This window comes from Thunnus albacares, chromosome 7 (assembly GCF_914725855.1).
Source record: "Thunnus albacares chromosome 7, fThuAlb1.1, whole genome shotgun sequence".
Classification (NCBI taxonomy): Eukaryota; Metazoa; Chordata; class Actinopteri; order Scombriformes; family Scombridae; genus Thunnus; species Thunnus albacares.
Genome location: NC_058112.1, coordinates 23,690,438 through 23,710,132, shown reverse-complemented (window position 1 = coordinate 23,710,132; position 19,695 = coordinate 23,690,438). Strand labels below are relative to the sequence as shown.

The window sequence follows — 19,695 nt, the reverse complement described above, 5'->3', positions numbered from 1 at the left end:
TTGGTAAATTGTTTTAAAGCTGTTTATGAGCAACAGTTTTCTGTTTTGCCTTGAGATCATATCCACCTTTCTTAAAATTGTTTCCAAATGAAAATCAAACATGTAGCTGTGTCTCCATCTAGTGGTGAAACAAGAACACAAATGCCTCTGAGCTGACTGGCAGGTGCATGGAAACAATATCTGAATAAATACCAGTGGCTTAAAAGAAAACACACAGTGTAGAGGGTGTTTTTTGTTGTTTGTAATCACAGAAACCTTTTTTAATCCATTAAGGGATTTCCTGAGAGTCTTTTTTCAGAAACACCTGGCTTTAAATTCAGCTATAAACAGTATATTTATTGTACATCTGGGATGTGTCCAAATCAACTCTAGTCTTTGGAAATAAAAGCATTGCACCAGTTTGTGCTTCATCCTGTGTTTACACAAACTGTGTTCTCTTGTATTCTTTGTATCAAATTATTATTTTATCATTGTTTGAAGTTGTCATGGTTATTTTATCCTGTCTTTTAGCATCTTAATGGTAATGGACTACATTTATATAGCACCTCTCTAGCCTTTCGACCACTCAAAGTGCTTTACACTACATGACACATTCACCCACTCACACACACACATTGATACGCTGATGGCAGAGGCTGCTATGCAAGGCGCCTGCTCATCAGGAGGAGTTTTCTGACTGACTGACTAGGGGCTGACTGACTGGGAGTGAGAGATGCTTTGCAGAAACATGGTGCAAAACACAGCGTTAGAGATCTTTAACGTTATTATGAGAAGTGTAGGCGAGGAAAAAGACATCATCTGCAATAGTCTAGTGCTGCTGCTCGCTCTGTGAGTGAGCACACACACGAGTAACAGGATGCTGACTGCAGCTCACTTAACAGCCACTGGTATCACAAATGAGAAGGAATTTCTGATTCCTACATACAGAGCCTTTAAGAGAAGACTTGAAAGGAGACACTGACTCAGACAGTCTTATGTCCCTAGGCAGATTGTTCCAGAGCCTCGAGGCCCTGATGGCAAAGGCTCTGTCCCCTTAGTTTTCATCCTGGACCCTGGAAGAGACAGAAGACCTCTGCCTAAGGATCTTTAACTACGCAAAGGTTCATAAGGGCTTAAAATTTCTAAAAAATAATCTAGAGCCAGGTCATGAGGAGCCTTGAAGGTGATCAATAAGATCTTAAAATCAATCCTAAAACAAACGAGAGGCCAATGTAAAGACACTAAAACAGGTGTGATGTGATTGTGCCTCTTAGTTCTGGTTAAAATCCTGGCAGCTGAGTTCTGTACAGTCTGTAAAAGTTTATTGATTAAGACAAGAAAAAAGGCTGTTGTGATAATCAAGGTGCGAGGATATAAAAGCACATACAACAGTTTCTGCATCTCTAAAATTTAAAATAGATCTTATTTTTACAATATTTCTGAGGTGATAAAAACATGATGAGCAATGTGATATGTTGCTCAAAACATAAATTGCTATCAAACAGGACACCAAGATTTCTTGCAACAGGCTTGATATGTTGTGACAGGCAACCAACAGATAGTAGTATTTGTTTTGTGATATGCTGGGACCCAATAACAAGGATCTCTGTTTTATTAGAATTGAGAAGAAAATTTATCAACATCATTTTTTATATCAATCAGGCAATCCTGTTGAGAATTTAGGATACTGAGGTCAGTGGGCTTAACAGGGAGGTACAACTGTGTGTCATCCGCATAACAATGAAAAGAAATACCATGTCTACGGATGACATCACTCAAGGTGAGCATATATAGGGAGAACAAAATTGGTCCTAGAATTGATCCTTGAGGCACACCATACTTGATATGGGAAAATGACGACAAAAAGTTGTTAACAGAGACACAAAACCTCCTATTTGACAAATATGATGAGAACCAGCCCAATGCAGTACCAGCTATGCCCAGGCAGTGCCTCAGTCTATCTAAAAGAATGCCATGATCAATCGTATCAAAGACTGCACTTAAGTCAAGCAGCACAAGAATTGAACACATGGCTGCATCAGCATCACTTTTCAAACTTACAGAAACATTTTTTTCATGAATCTTAGAAATAAAAGGCAGTTTAGAAATCGGATGATAATTATCTAGGAGGGTAGGATCAAGCCCAAGTTTTTTAGGACTGGTTGGACACAAGCTGTTTTAAAGTAATCTGGGAAACAACCAGTAGACAGCGAGCTGTTCGAAATAAAAAGCAAATGGGGCCCAATACACTCCATTACTTCAAATAAAAACTTAGTTGGAATATGTCAAGAGGGCTGAAGGATACTCTAATATGAGACATGATTTCTAGAAGTTCAGGTGAAATCATAGGGGAAAAATAACTCAAAGTATCCCGGTGTGGGTGGTCAGCATCTAAAAAGGTAGGACTGGGGGTAATTCTGAGTCTTATTGACTCCAACTTTCCAGCAAAATGCAATAAAAACTTTTCACAATTAGCAGAGGCACCAGGAGATGAAAATAGCATGTTCTCGCATCTTTAAACATCCTATTATAAGTGAGTAATAACTATTTTATAGCCTCAAAGTGGACCTGGAGACCTGATTTATTCCATCTACGTTCTGCTTTTCTGCATTTCCTTTTACAGCTTCAAATACTGACATTTAACCAGGGCTGCTTTCTAGTCTTTGAGTTAGATCTAGTGTTCAAAGGAGCTATGAGATCTAAGGTTGAGGAACAAAGAGAATTAAAAGAATTAACCAAAATATTGGTGTAAGAGAAATTAGGAAGCACATTGCCATGGTAATGAAACAGTGTACAGAATTTAGAAGCACTATGCTCATTAAAGATGTGAGTGTACTTAGAGCAGGATAAGACAGTGCTAGCAGCCTGTAATTCACAGTTAAAAACAATGCATTGGTGATCAGATACAAACATGTCCATAATTTCCACAGATGAGATTCTCAGACCCAGAATAAAGACAAGGTCTATAATGTGGCCACGGTTATGAGTTTGGCCAGACACATGTTGTTGAAAGTTAGAGGATTTAGTGATATTTAAAAAAATCAGTAGCAGTGACATTAAAAGACTCGTCAGCGTGAATATTGAAATCACCACAAAGAACAATTCAATCATAATTTAAAACAAAATTGGATAAAAATTCAGGGAGCTACATAAAAAAGGAGCCAGCTGGTTTAGGGAGGCGATAAATTACAGCAATTGTCCGGATATGGACCACCAAGTTTAAACATGAGCACTTCAAAGGAATAAAAATCATTACAAGCTATTAGGTTACATTTGAAATGCTTCCTATAGACAGTAACAAAGCCAACACCAAGACCGCAATCCCTAGGTCGGCTAAAACAGTCATAATCTGGGGGGCACAATTCAGCAAGCGGATCAGCAACTGTGATCACTAGATTGTAACCAGGATTCTGTTAAAAACATAAAATCTAAATCAGCAGAAGGGATACATTTAATACATAAATGTCTTATTAGAGAGGGATTTACATTGTGAAGAGTCATCTTAAACCATCTGTGCTGGGTTAAAACTGGAGCTGGGGTTTTGGTCCAGATATTTATAAAATTATTAATATTGCTGTGTAGGATGTGCCTGACATTGACAGACTTTGACAGACCTATGTGTAATTTTTACAGGAACCTTACAACTACGTGAAACAGCACTAGAATGATCCGGAGTCACCCAGTATCTGTTAATTCTTGCAGGACTTCAGCGTAAGTTCCATATTCATTCAAAGCCATTAGATGAGACTCAAATCTGTTTGGATGAACTCCATTGTGTCTGAAAAGTGTGGGTCTGTTTCAGAAGGCTGTAAATTTGTCCACATATGGAACTCCAAGTGCACAACAGTGACCCATAAGCCAGATGTGAAGCAGACACACACGGCTGAATTTCACATTGCCAAGGCGAGGTGAGGGCAGTGGTCCAGATATAATACAGTGTTTGTATGAGTCAAGTAGATTGTTAATGAGTGCATTAAAGTCCACTTTGAGCAGTTCAGAGGTCTGCTGCCTGAAGTTGTTTGCTCCAACATGAATGATGACTGCTTCAGCAGATGGATGTTCATGAAGCAGATGTGGAATCTTAGCATCAATATCCGAAACTAAATCCCCTGGGGGCTGGTGGCTTACCCAAGAAGGGATGGTATGAGCTGTCATACTGCTGCTGCTCCCTGCTGATGCTGTATTGGGAGCCAGGGGTGGTGGGGCTGATTCCTGAAGATTCTCCAGAACAGAGAATCTGTTTGATAGCTGGAGTCCTTCCTGGCTGGTGTTTGGTGAGCGGGGTCTTCTGGCTCTCCCTCCACCACAGACAGTAGACCACCACCCAGCAGGGGGTGGTGTAGAGCAAGCCAGCAGCAATTTCAGCTTGGCACCCAGTTTAATCCATGGGTCCTCAGCAAGTTCCAACATGGAGTGCAACTTGGGCAGAGGGGCTTCATCCCTGATGGTGTTATCAGATCACGGAAGGGGTCATTTCCAGTATTTGCCCGTCCTTTAATTGATAGAAGTTATGAGAGATTTGGCCCTGCAACTCCTCAATTATCAGGGTTAGACTGAGCAGCTGGGGCACCCAAGCGACAGGTGAGTAGGCATACTTTTTACTGCTGTCAGTGTTAAGAAAAAAAAAAAGAACGTACAGAAGCCCTGGAGCAAAAGACAAACAGAACAGTAAAAACTAGCAGCGACCATCAGTTACACACGTGCACTGGAAAGCACGTGCAATGCAATTACTGTATCTCAGATGTTCTGTTGACTGTATTTCACACAGACACACACACACACACAGACACACACACACCAGTCTCACAGGTAAGGCAGAACAGTGACAGCTCCTGACAGATGAGAAGCACACAGCTGGTGGAGGAGGAGTGAAGGCGACCTGAGATGTGATCGCTGTCTCCATTCATCATGATACCGCTCTTCAACATCAATAAGTCTGACACGACTAAAGGAGGTAAGTACGATCTACCTGAAATACTTTGATTAGCAATGATGCATAAACATGTTTTAGGACCAAACAGTTACAATATTTTACATAAGATTTATCAGACTCCCAAATGAGCTAATAGACTAGACTGGCGTGGATAGACCAATAGACCAGAAGCACAAAGTGTACTGTATAGTACGCTTTTACTGTCTAAAATTATATTAGAAAAATCCTGTGTGTCTTAATACTTAAATCACACATATTCAACACCCCCATCACCAAATAGAATATTATAACTTTGCCTTTTCTCTCTTTCAGTCATCATTGACAGACAGACAGGGAGACATGTTGAACTGATTTATGTTGAAACGTACTCAAAGTAAACTGCTCAGATCCGCTCAGCTGAACAAAATGAATATATTATCTCTGATTAAGTGCAAACAGACATAGTGGAGGCAATAGGCCAAAAGTCCCTAGGTTTTATTGTATGCAGCAGACAGTCAAGCACACACTTCCTGGACACGCCGGTGACACTTGGAGACTACGGAGACAGCCACTGTAAATATAGAGGGCTCTGAGAGAGAGCAGGTGAAAACACTCTACTTAAAGTACTCTCTGAGAGCAGGGCTTATCAGCAGACTCAGTAAAACAGGCGACAACCTCCATTATTCTTTAGAATGAAGTTATCAAAATCTTGAAAACAGGCTGCAAAAAATAAGTATGCTGCATTTCAGATGCCATCTAATACAAAATATCTAGTGTGTTTTGTATGGCTTAAATTCCAGAAAGTAGATGGTATAAAACATTATGGTACACATATGTTGTTTATGCAGTATTTAGCATGTAAGGTTTTACTCAAAAGATTATCAGTATCATCATTCATGTATGTCAAGTCAGTCATGAAATATCAACCTTTACGTGGAACAAGAACTGGGTCATAAAACAGTAATTTCTTTAATCTTGTTCTTTAACTGCTACACAGGATAAGACATTAAGTGCCAGAGGTTTCAATTTAAGTTAAGAATTACTGAGTCACTTTGGTGTCATTTTCTGTGACTGACATCTTACCTGACAGGTCTGAATTGTTATATGATTTAAACCATCTACATATATTTGACAGTTTGGGCAAAATAAAAGAAATATTAGGAACACTTCTTCAAAAGTCCTGTCTGACTCAGCACTTCAGTGTTATAGATATTATTACACAACCTGTGAGATGTCTTTTGTGGTTCTAAAGGAACTTTGACATCAGTTCAGTTTTAGATTACATTACAAACTGGTTAGGAGTTTGGATGTGATATGGACTATCAGGCTGCATTTTGGGAAGTGTAGGACCAAGTGTTTTGGAGCTTGACCCATACTAGGGACCAAACATCTGCTGCATCAATTTTGACTTTTCCTTTATAATTTGACCACCAACTTTATTGAAGTGCTATACGTAAATACTCAACTACACTTTTATTGCTCATAACATTCAATAAGAATATATCTTTCCCCCTGTCCTTAAATCCCAGAGGTGCTTCTGGAGTTCCTGAACCAGTCAACAATATTCTGCAGCCAGTTTCAAAACGGCCAGTGGTATTGCTACGTTCTGCTTGTTCTCTTCACTTTCGCCCTTCCTGTGGGCATCCTGGGAAACTTAGCAGCCCTAATCAACTATACCTGCTTCAGGAAGACCTCTAGCGCCAGCAATGTGTTCCTGTTGAACCTGGCCCTGTGTGACTCAGCCTGGATCCTCACCATCCCCTTCACTCTCTACTTCACCTTCCAGAGGCCGCACCTCAGAGGCATACAGATCTTCTGCCAGTTCAAGAAGGTCTCCTTCAATATCAACATATATGGCAGCATCCTCTTTCTCACTCTCATCAGTTTCGACCGCTATGCTGGGACGGTGCATCCTATCAGCTCTCTCCGGTGGTGGGATGTGGGTAAAGCCAAGTTGTGCTCAGTCTGCACATGGGTTGTGCTAGTCCTGACATCCATTCCTGACTTATTTCTAACTTTTGCCATTCAGAGGCCAGAAAATGTCACTGTGTGTATGGACCACATCCAGGGCCCTTTTAACTATGTCAAGACAATCACCATTATCAGAACAATAGTAGGCTTCCTGCTACCGTTCAGCGTCATGCTTGTTTTTTACATGATGACAGTGCGTGTTTTGAGGCGTCTCCCAAGGGGTATAAGGTGCAGAAGAGCTCATCGGGCAGGAGGTAAGCCGCTGTGGTTAATCACTGCCACCCTGCTCGTGTTTGTGGTCTCCTTTGTGCCATACCACGTCATGGTCATCACCCTGGTGTTCATGAGGATCCATAACCAGGTCACACCCTCTAACACCAACGTCCTGTATGCCAGTTACCAGTTCTTTGAGGCCATGTGCAGTGTAAGCAGCTGCCTGGACCCACTGCTGTATATTGTGGCTAGTGAGCAGTTCCTGAGGAAGCTGCTGGCCTTGAAAAGAGACCGATACAGGAGGCTGTGCTGCAGAGCCAGCAGGAGGGTTGGAGTAATTGGATGACTGAGTGGATTCAATGCATCACTTTTTTGGCTAGCTTGCCTTAGCAGTTTCACTGTTACAAATGTGCCTGTGGCAGATTGTAAAGGTACAATTATCTGGTATTGTGGTATGCTGGTAAACTGCACTATTATGGCAGAGGGACAGCAACAGAGACTACTGTGGCTGATTAAATCACATCATGGCATGTTTTGCTTTACAAAAACATTTTATTAAAATCTAAAGTATAATAAACTTGTTGACTGGTTGTCCCAAAACTTTTTACTGCCAAACAGTTATTTTGCTGATTATTTTCTCGATTACTCATTATGTCAATAATTTGTCAGAAAATTGTTAATGGGGACATAACATGCTTTTTGTGATTTTCTGTCATTTATACACTGTTATAATGTCAACAACTTTGTATTGATTTGCAGTGACCCTTCCCTCTAAGGGGACAAGTGGACCCAAACCATGCCAGCAAATTGTCCCCCACAGCATAACAGAGCCACCAGAGGCCCTCACTGTAGGGGTGAAGCATTCAGACCTGTACCAATTTTTCCCTTTAATTTGTCACCAGTCTGTATATGTTAAACAAAACTTGAGGTGAATGTAGGTATGTTAATATGCCCCTTGAAAGCCCAGGCTTCAGCCTGCTCTGAATGCTCAGTTTGCAAAATTATGTCTACTTCCCCACGGAACTGACATCAGATTGTTCTTGCATGCCCACAAACGGCATCCCGCTCTGTAGTCTTTGTTGCTAAGGTTGTTGCCCCACTCACATATTTCAGATCAAATCTCTGCTTGAACATATATAAATGTATTTGGGACGTAGGCATTTTGAGTAAAGAACAAGAAAAATAAGTGAAATTCGACTACTACTTGTTCACGTAGCCTCTGGAACTGCCAGGAAATGTGCATGATATGTCCCCTTTAAAATGTCCATTTTCATTTCCCCTTTAAAATGTCCATTTTTATGTCCAAAAGCAATGGTATTCAAGTTGCTTGTTTTATCCAATCAACAGTGCAAAATTGAAATAATTCAATTTACAAAGAAACAAAACAAATCTCACATACAAGAACCAGTAAAGCAGTGAACAAGTTAATCAATAAACAAAATAGTTATAGTATAGCAGATTAATTTTGTGTTGATTGATTAACTGACTCACTGTTTCAGCTCTAAATAGATTAATTTTGTTTGATTGGTGTTTCAAATTTTAAAAAAATGCTAATTTACCTGCAGACAGGTAACAGATTGGACGGAAAATCTGATTAAATGAGTGAAGTCATTAAATGATTTAACGGTTGTAGAAGCTTCTATAGATGGCACGAGGGGTCACTGAATGGTTTGATGAGTCTAAAAACGATGAACTTATAAGTGATGGCCTTCACAATCACCAAATCTCAAACCAACTGGACACCAATGGCAGATTTTGGACTGATGAGTTAAACAGCACTCTTCACCACCATCAATACACGAAATGAGGGAATATCTTTTAGAGGAATGGTGTTCATCGCTCCAGTAGAATTTATAGATTATATGCCAAAAAGCACTGGAGCTGTTCTAGAGGTTACGAAGACACTTTATGTTGTTTTTTCCATTAATTTGACAACCATCTGTATTTGTGCAGATTAGACCTGACTTCAAATTACCCGAGGACCTGCATCATGACAGAAAATCACAGACGAATGAATACATCGTCCTATTATTCATTTGTAGCAGCGGTGGGATGTTATAGTCTTATCATCACAGACCTGCAGAAAAATCACAAACACCTCCTGTTCAAATATTTTGACGGTGGTTCAGTGAACTGTATATGGAAAACCTGATCAAAATTCACAAAGAAAGAGATAAACACTGGGCTGAGAAAAACCAAAACATGAGTCATGTTTGGTGACACAGTAAGTGATACCATCATGTCCATATTGATTCTCGAACTATAAACAGGGCAGTGTTTCGATCGCAATTACCGCTTTTTGTATTTAAGTCATCAAATTGCACACATTATGTACAAACTGTAAGGGCAGCCTTACATTTATTCAGCATCTTTCATCTATGGTTGGGTTCAATACACAGGTCTACTTTATCCTGTTTTGATGTTGAGCGTCAGAGCAACATTCATACCCTCCTTAGGGATGCTAATGATTCTCTCAAGTCAAAATGCAGAGAGCTTGAGCTATAGCTCTGTCTGTATCTTAGCATGTACACACCTGCATCCCCATTCATCACACATTTGCTGGGCCAAAGTATCACTGGGGGGTTTGGGAATAGCCATGACTAGGGCTACCAGTGTCCCCAGAGCTAAACTCCTCTGTAACTAAGTGTCTGGATAATAAATCAGAGGTAGGAAGTGACAACAGAACTCTGTCCGCAGGGAGAATGCAGCAAGTAGAGTCGGCTACTAGGCCACTGTACCACTGTTCCAGTAAGCAGTTAGATCATTCATTTTTTTATTTATGGTTTGGCTTTGGACCAAAGGAGTCATACATTTTTGGTAAATATGCAATTTCCTTTTGGCTGGTTTCCTTTGTTTGCAAGCGCTTCTCATTATTGCTCTGTGTCTTTGTTTCCCCGTCTGCTGTGCAAACACCTTTGTATTTTATCCTTTATTGCAAGCACATGGACTTGGAGTTCACTCCACGAGTACAGCACATTATTAATGTTTGTGTGACTATGAAAAATATATGTACTAAAGGTTTATAAAATGTTACAATTAGTTTTGGGGGTTTGAAATGTCAATGGTTTCAGGTTATTTTGTAATTGTATCTTGTAGAAATTGGGGGAAACACAAGATAAGAACCAAACTGCACTCAAACCTGCATTTATTGATTTTTGGCCACCTGGTGGCAGTGCAATAAGCTGTTAACAAAACACTGACATATTAATACACCTTATAAAGTTGATGTGAGCAAATTTCCTCATCCAGCAAACAAAGGAGCAACATCAGTGTTCACTTTGTGTTTCTGGCTACCTGGATTCACTCTGCTTTTCGCTCTGCTTTGCTCTCCACTAACTCCTGAGGGAAATATATGGGTCTTTAGCTGCTAAATGCTCTGATATGTTCACCAGCTAGATGCTAACTTAGTCTGTCTGTTGTTTGGTGCTGGGCGGGTAGGGTACGCCGGGTTTATCAAAGACAACATCAAAGAGAAAGCAGTTTCACACTGTAGTGCTTTGTAAATTCAGACTGAGACAGAGGCACAGCAGTGCCCTGGCACAAGAGCCATTATACATCATTTACAGAGGAAGGAGGCAACCTCTGAGGCCAAGACAGGTCTGAACTGAAGGAGAGTGTAAAACATACAGCTCTACAGGGTGCCATAAGGCTGCTGAAGGTTGAATAGTCATGAGGTGGGTAATTATGAAGATAACTGCAGATCATAATTATAGATCAGCTGAGGTGAAGGTGCTATTCCAGGATTCATTGGCAAAACACTGCACTATATAGATCCCAAAACAGTGTTGCAAGTTTCCAGACAAATAGATTGAGAGTAAAGAATATACAAAAATATATATTATACAAAAATAAAGAAATGCAAACTTATCAGATGAAAACTATTAAAAAATGAGCCCCTAGGTATGATGTTTAAATGAAATCTGAAAATCTGAAACATTTATTACTGGTGTAATAACATAACTGAGACAGGTGGGGTTTGTTTTTGCTGTACACTATACACACCTGCAGGTAATGATTATTTTCCTTATCAATCAATCTGATATATTTTTTTTTCATTTGGTCAATTAACCATTAAGTCAATACAATGTCAGAATACTGATAAAAAATGTGTCTCACAGTATCCTAGAGCCAAAGCTTATGCCTGTACAGTGTTCATTTTGTCTCCCCTAAACTGGAACATATTTAATTTACAATTACAAATATAAGACAGACGCTGGAAGAAGCAAGTGTCATTTCTGCTGACTTAAACGATTAATCAATTATCATAACAGTTGCTGAATGATGACCTGATGATATATTAGAAGACTGATCATTTTGGCACTAGTATGCATAAATGCACAGACCCTGATTCACCCTTAACAGCATCGCAATTCCCTCTGAGACACACACACACAGACAATAAAATACCCCGCAGCCACACACACACACACAAACCATGCAGAGAGCCCCTATCCTGCCACCCACCCATCCACTCCTACACACACACACACACACACACACTCACTCCACTTTGACCCGAAGCCACACACTGCCATACATAAGCCATCTCATCCTTTGCGTAGCACAGTAATAACATATGACAGAACCCAGATGGCATCCTGCAGGCTACAATCATCAAGATCAGGGAAAGGGGACGAGAGGCACTCCAACAGAGCAACCAATGACATGTCCCACACTCTCTAACACACACACACACACACACACACACACACACAAAGCTCAGAAGGATATCCAATTGTGTTAACAGCTCTGTGATCAACGGAAAGAGGTTTTCACATTACTGTCTCATTTTTGTGTGCTGTTCACACTCTCCTAGAGCTTCTAATGATTCATACAAGTTAAAAATGGTCAGTGTTTGATTGAATGTGTCAGTAATAGAATGCTAAGTAAAGTCTAATCAGGTTATGAAGGTGCTCCTCATAACTCCTAAATTACCCTTCGATTTACCTTTTAGAGTTCGTAAAGCCTTGGAGAGAGATGGGTGAATATATTATGTTAATTCAGGGACTGAGGCAGCATGAGAAAGAAACGAGAAGCATTTTCACTTTTCCCATTATGGAGATGGGCAGTGAGATAGTCATTTACTGCAAAGGCAGTTCCATGATATAAAGCTTTAGTGCTGTGGTGCTGCATCACTACAGGAAGGAAACTAGCAACTTAAGATACATTATAAATATTATATAATTTCAGCCTTCGATTGGTGTTATTTAGACAACCGGATTACTTAATTCAGTGGTGGAGGTCGGCTTTTTCAATCATAAGAAGTTGAAAAAAGACAAGACATTACAGTCAACATTATGGCCACACAGAGAGAGTTTCCTGGTTTGTGACAAATTAATATGACATTAAGTATAACTGCAAACAGTATGAGCTTGAAAATGACAATTAAGCAAGGTATTATATTTGTAGAATGTCATCAGAAACACCTTATCAAAATGTGACAACATAAGACACTTTTAACAGATTCCAAAGTTTAAAAAAAAAAAAAAGTCACAAAAGGTACCTAAAATAAGAATAAAAGCATAAGATTGCACAGCTTGGTTTGAATGTCCACAATGAAAGAAGAGTCCCATATCTAATGTTATTAGATATGGGACTCATGGATGTTGCACTGTCTAAGGTTTTTTTAAGTTTATTACATTTATTTGTCAGTGACAATGTACAAAAGAAAACATTCATCTCACAGAAGGAGAAGACATGTATGGTATCAGATTTAGCTTCTAGCTAATTTCCGTCTGCAGTCCTTGCACAGGTAGACACAAACACTACTACTAATACTAATACTATACATTAGATATTGGACTCAGGGATGTTGCACCGTCTAAGTTCAACCTTCCTTTGCTCTCACTTCTCCTAGACTGTGGGACAGATTGAAGTCTGCCAACTTCAATCAATAACCTATTCAATGTTTGTCTCTAATCCATCTCTATTTTTCAGTCTTTGAATCTGTGTGATCTTCCCGTGTACGTGTGTGAGTGTGATAGAGGGAGAAAGAGCTTATTTTGTGAAGTGTATTATTGACTGTCTTACTGCCTCACTTTCAGACTCTGTCAAATCAAGGCTAATAACTGTGTTTACTCATCTTTATTTCATGAGAAGCCAAAGACCTTACACTACAATCTGAGTAAAAGCTAAAGGGAAACTTTTAAACGATAGCCACATGGTACCATGTATTAAGGCTATATTCACATTAAAATGTGTAAAAGAAATGTTTATTCAAATTCTTAGTTCGTAATCCTTTAAAAGTGAATACAGCAGCAACCTACCGCAAAGTCCTTGACCACAACTGGCCCAAAGGAGTCTTGATCTTGAAATGTATAGAGGTGATTGAATCTAATCCATGGCTCCAAACCATCCAAACCACACTCAAACTGAAATAGACATCTCACAAACCCTGACCTAAGCTTTAATGCAAATGCATAATGACAGTTAAGTCTCCCTCTGAATGACCAGAAGTCATTGGCTACTGCCCACCAGATTAGAGAGCACCCATAGCCTTGAGTGGTTCAGTGGAACAGGTTGTTCCTTGAACCTCAAATGTAGTCTTAAATCACATAATCTGTCACAAGCTATTTGTCGTTGAGAGTTTATGCTGTTTTTCTGCAACAGAGGCAAATGCAAAACAATACACTGCGCCTATGCACACTAGAAATAGTAACGTGACTGAAAAAGCATAAAAAAAGGAATATGAGGATTGCTAAGAAACTATTATGCGCCACTGGATTAATATTTGTGTGGGTTTCTGAGAAGGTAAATCATATATTGTGACAAGAAAAAAGGAAAAATCGCTTCAGGGAGGAGGAGGTGTATAATTCACGGTACATAAAATGCTCAGATTTTCTAGGCCATCATAAATGATAAATGACGCTGGGAATGTGTCAGCTTGCAAAAACAATGTCTGTTTCCAGGTTTGTGACAAATCGACGTGAAGTTAAGCAAAACTGCAAACAGTATCCGCATGAAAATGGCAGTGATGCAAAGGATTACATTTGTAAAATTGCATCGGAAAAACACCTTAACAAAATGTGACTGCAGAAAACACTTTCAACAGTCAGAGATTGTGATTCAAAAATGCTTTTTCAGACACTCAAAGCTCTACACAGAGCTTTCCAGAAGTGTTCCCACTACCTGCCTACATATCAGAGACTGGAGAGAGGAAGGCATTGTGGATAAAAATCTGCAGGGCTTTAGCACAGACATCGTGATGACAGATCCATAATAGATGATAGATTTTACAGTGGGCCTCGTTCTATACAGCTCTTAAGCTCTACCTGGGTTGTGATTACATAACTGCTTTACTGAAATGTTGCGCAGAACACATCCTGCCTGTCCGACTCTTAACATCAGCCTCTCTCTTTTACAGATTCTCTCTTCATCCATCCTTTTTTTTACACGCACAACTCGCAAACTACAAACACACACACACACGGACCTGTTCTCTCACATGTGTTCAACATTAACACTAGCGCACACAAAATATGTGCACTCTCTCTTGCTTACAAACACACACACCCACACACAGAAACACAAACCATCTGTTCAAAGGCTTGTTGAAGTGCATTAGTTGTACCTGGCTGCAGGATGAGCTGCACTCTTTCTGTCCTCTTTCTGTCCTCTATAGCCTCAAGTCAATGCAACTGTATAGACTCCGATCCAGAAACACAAGTACTAAATGTAAAACCTCACTGACAGCTGGCAAAAGTACATGTGATGAAGCATCTACAGTACCCTACTCTTATGAGAGAGTCCTCTAAATGAGAAAATGCTGGTGGAATATTGAGCTTGCACAGGATCGACAAAAGCAATAAAAACATATTTTCTCACTTCTCTCTGGTGGTATCTAGCCATGCAGTTTTGCTTTTGTTTTTCTGCCCATGTTTCGAGACATCAGTCTCAGAAAAAGTCAATAACTTGCCTCTCCAGTAAGAGTGTCCTGATTGCTCAGGATAATCCACAGATCTCGCTGTGAACATTTCTCATTGGAACTACAGTACTTCCTACTGCAGAAATGGTCCCTGTGAAAATTGTTCACAGCATGTTCTGTGGATTACCCTGAGCAACCGGGACACTGTTACTGGAAACAGATGTTGCTGTTATTTTTTTTTTATTATTACATTTTTCAATATTGTGAAGAGAGAATACATTTCGATTCACATTCATTGTATTGTAATGGTGTCAGAAATCAACAAAAACAAAGATACCACTAGAGATAAGAGAGAAAATTTGTTTGTCATTTGGATGAACTGATCCTTTAAATTCAGACATATTAATACATTAATTGAATGTTTTTCAACTTTGTCTGGTTGATGACATGATTTTTATGTCCACAAATTCTCAAGACACCAGGGATTTAGGTTTGTGACATGTGGATCTTAAGATTTTCTTGTGAAAAAATAGATGAAATGTTAGTTTCTGTGAAAAATTAAATGATGAAATGATTATTTCAGAGCATTTTTTTAAATTAAAAGTATATCAAATATCAAATTACCATCTCTATCTTGGTTATAGAAATCTTCCAGGACCCTGTTAGTATACAGTATCAAGCAACCCCATGTGATGTCCTGAACCACAGGAAGATAAACTTTGTCATAGATCCTAAATAAGGAAACAGTAAATTCAATTAAACGATTGCAACTTGAGAAGATGGAACAGCTGGCATTATCAGATCCACTGACTTCCCACAGTGTACAGGAAAACCGCAGTCCTCAAAGCCATTTTCTATTTCCCCTCTTAGTGAGGATTCTGTATGTGCAGAAAGTATCACGTCATCATGAACTCTTGACTTTCTATTTATGCACAGAGAAGATGATCACTCACAGAGTGCGGTCTCCCTCTCTCTCTCTATGTGCCCTCCAATTATAGTCATTAATGGCTCATTGCAAGGAGATAAGCCAGGGTGGCCAATAATATCTGAGCCTAAGTGAGTTGTGAAGTGAGTAGGAAATGAAATGTCTGAGTTGAATAGGGAGCAACTGCTGCAGAGTTTAAACAAATGGAGTACCAATGAAGTTGGAGTCACAGCCTTATGAAAAGAGAGTGAAATGGAAAGAGACAAGCTAGCGAGAGAGCAACAAGAGGTCATAAGAAAAGGTGAGAAAGATGGCAACCAAGTGAAAAAAAAACAGGAAATGCATCGGGGAGGTGTGAGAGACAAAGGAAGTGAATCACACTTTGTACAGATTGGTTTAGGTTGTATTCACAAGTGATGGGCGCGATGTTGCGGTGGTTCTCGACCTTGGTTTTGGACATGGTTGCAGTGAGTCCTTGTGTGGGATATGAAATTTTAAAAAATTCATACAGATAAGTGACAGATTCAAGGAAAAAACTCTAATCTTCATTTGTACAATGAAGTTCTTGTTCCAAAGAACTAAAATTGAAAATACAACAAATCCTTGATGAGCCCTGGTAGCCTTATGGTTAAGGTGCATACCACATCACCACGTCTTCAGTTCAATTCCAGCGGGGACCCTTTGTTGCATGTCAGCTATTAAATAAAGGAAGAAATGCCCGCTGAATGTGAAAAAAGTATACAAAAGCAGCTTGTTGTGGTCCAGCAGCTTACACATTATGTTGGTTTTTCCTTTAACTTATGTTTATAGTCTGAGAAAGTAGTATAAGAAATTATTAAGCGTTTTTTTTTTAACAATTTCTGACATTTTACAGCTCAATCAATTAAATGAGAGAATAATTTTGATGACCATATAAGACATATTTGCAAAACCTCTTTCTATCATCTCAAAAATACCTCTAAACTCCGCCTCTCTCTAACCCTGTCAGATGCAGAAAAAAACGTATCCACTCAACTTTATCTCCTCAAGACTGGACTACTGCAATGTGCTTTCACAGGGATCCCTGAAAGGAGGATCCAGAAGCTCCAGTACATTCAGAACAGCGCTGCCAAGATCCTGATGAGAGTGCAAAAACACAAAGATATAACACTGGTTTCATTGCACTAGCTCATTGTCTTCTTCAGGGTTGACTACAAAGTCCTGCTACTCACATACAAATCCATCAACGCACATGTGCCTCCCTACCTACAGGAACTGATCACACCCCAAACCTCTACCTGCACCCTCAGATCTCCCAGCAGCTTGCTCCCGCGGGTCCCCGGTACCAAGCTCTGTACCATGGGGGATTGAGCTGTCTGCTCTGTTGCAGCCTTCCTAACCATCTGAAGGCCTAAAAACCCTTTTTTTTTTATTCAGGAAGGCTTTTTCATCCTAGCTCATATAACTATTTTCTTTATATTGTGTGTTCTATGTTACTAATACTGTAGCACTTTGAGTTTCACTATGAATAAAAAGTGTGGTGTGGCAAATTGAATGTATTATTCATTATTATCATTGTTCAACAATGAAAACAATGGTTAACTGCAGCCCTACTTAAACCAGAGTGTGATAAAAAACAAAATTGATTTGCAAATACTGTTTGACCCAGATCTGATGATAAGTGAGAATAAAGGTATAAATGAGTGTGACAGTGGAGGAAGAGTGTAGGAGTATAGATACAAGGATGATAGTTGATTGTAAAGACATCGCAATTGTCTTTAATTACATTAAAATACACAGACAGTTGGCGCATGGGAGCAAGGTGCTTTTTACTGATGAACAGCTTCAACAAAAAAAACGACTCACGAGGAGGGTTCCCTCCCTGAGTAGAGCCATTACTCTGCACATTCCGCCGCATTATTGTGCGCATGACTTACCAAAGAGCTGGCGGTGGAATATAAACTTCCCAGCTAACAGGCCAGTGATAATGGCCAGTATCCAGCACATTACTTTCAGGATGTTCCATCCGAGGCCCGGGTACTTGTTGAATAGGAAGGAGAAGCAGTTGCCCACAACAATCATATGTGCCTCCGTCTGACTGTGAGAGACGGGGTCCTCTGCGAAGATGAGAAAGTTAAAGAAGGTGACGAGGTACGCCACGATGAGACGTGACCACGGGTGCTGGAAATAGTAGCGAAAACGGGCATCTATTTCCATCCTGCTGAGCCCCCCGGCCACTCTACACCTGGGAGGCAGAGGGAGACAGAGAGAGAAAGAGAAAGTGCTTCTTTCAGTCAGATTATATTACACTCAAATCAACAGGGCAGATTAGAGTGAAAACATCCCTCATACTGAGATTAGTGGTGGGAATATCACTGAGGTTTGGTACAGATTGGGATTATGCTAAATTCAGACAACTCAGATAGTTCAGCGACAGTACCAAGAACACCTACTTTTTTTCCCTTTTTTTGTGCCAAGACAGGCTTTCCCATTATGCAGAGATTATCACACACACATGAGAGCGAGGTCCTAAATCTGACTGGTTAGTGACGCCAACAGAGTGAAGCATCAGCAGCAGGAAAACAGGTTGGAATAGTGAAAAAGTGGATGTATATATGGATTCAGAGTGAAGTTTAAGCTTTACAGACTACATTTTTCATAAGTCAGTAAAAGAAGTTGAAGTTTTAAGTGTCATACCTGGATAAGGTAGAATCTTGAAGCAGCTTAGCTATAAATCACTGGCTTTTAAAAGGCTTATCCTCTCAGCCTGTCTGCTCTGTGCTCGTCACAGTACGTTGATGCTTTGCTCTGGAACACCTGCCAAGCAGCGCTTGAGTAACTTCCCAGCAGTCCGCCCCCCCTGTATTTTAAAACCCTGACTACTATTATTCACCCATGAACTCGCTGCTGTAGCCCCCTGTGAGTGGTCTGACTCTCCAGGACTGGACATCTCAAACCGGTTCCCTGCTTTGACACTGTTTCCTAAAATACCCAACGGTGGGAATTTGGAATGATGCAATGGTTTCAGAAATAGAGCTGCCACACTGGACCCATGTGGCTATTAAATTTCACCAGCATCATGTTTGTCTTGTCATTATGTGCCACCTTGGGTGATGCTAAGCTTGTCATTCTACTACAAAAGTGATGCAGAATATCCGGAATCCGTTTTATGCATTTAACCCTTCTTAAGCGTTAAGAGGAGTAGGCAGTTGTTCTCTGTGACAGGGGACCTGCTCCAAATTTGAGGCCATCGCTTATGGCAGGAGAGTCCCTAACATGCATGGAGTGGGACTCCAGAACACCCAAAGGACACCCACAGAGCCAGTCAGCCTGGGACATATGGCATATGGTAATGGGTGATAGGACAAATTATACACTGATGAAACAGCAGTGAGGACTATAGTTGAATTAGCTAGATCTATAATATCATTTTTATCATCCTTATTCATGATACAACGTCTGAACTCTCTGGTTTTTCCTCTGGACCACCATCCAAATTACATTTGTGCTGACCAATAGAAACTGTCTTTGGTGGTACAGGAAATGAACAGCCTCACTATTCGTGCCAGATCTGGTCATTTCTGAATGGACTACCGTGTTAAGAGCTTTAAGTCTGTGACCACACACACACACATCTCCTCTCATGTCACAACTGTGATGACGCCAAATGTCACATCGCCAACCCTGCGTACGAATCTGGGAGATAACACAGCAAGCTTGACAGGAATTATCTGATTACACAACTTAAATGACGGTGCACCTATAGTGAGATATGGGACGGCCGAAATTCATGGAAGTCCTACTTGCCTGCACCTCGGTATTATTTGTGCATGTACGGTAAACCATCATCAT

At 40.1% G+C, this 19,695-nt stretch overlaps 1 protein-coding gene across 2 annotated transcripts in view; it reads right to left on the bottom strand.

Annotated features, from left to right (window-relative positions):
* tmem117 (transmembrane protein 117) overlaps nt 1-19,695 on the bottom strand; it is a 48,427-nt gene that overhangs the window by 27,514 nt on the left and 1,218 nt on the right. Inside the window, exons 1-2 of one of the 2 annotated variants that reach the window (XM_044356803.1) lie at nt 18,541-19,692; nt 17,781-18,088 (exon numbers count right to left, since the gene is read on the bottom strand). In XM_044356803.1, the coding sequence (XP_044212738.1) occupies nt 17,781-18,060 (280 nt within the window). In that variant the 5' untranslated portion in view covers nt 18,061-18,088; nt 18,541-19,692. Of the gene's footprint in view, nt 1-17,780; nt 18,089-18,540; nt 19,693-19,695 lie in introns of those variants that run through there. The other variant, XM_044356802.1, reaches the window with a different exon arrangement.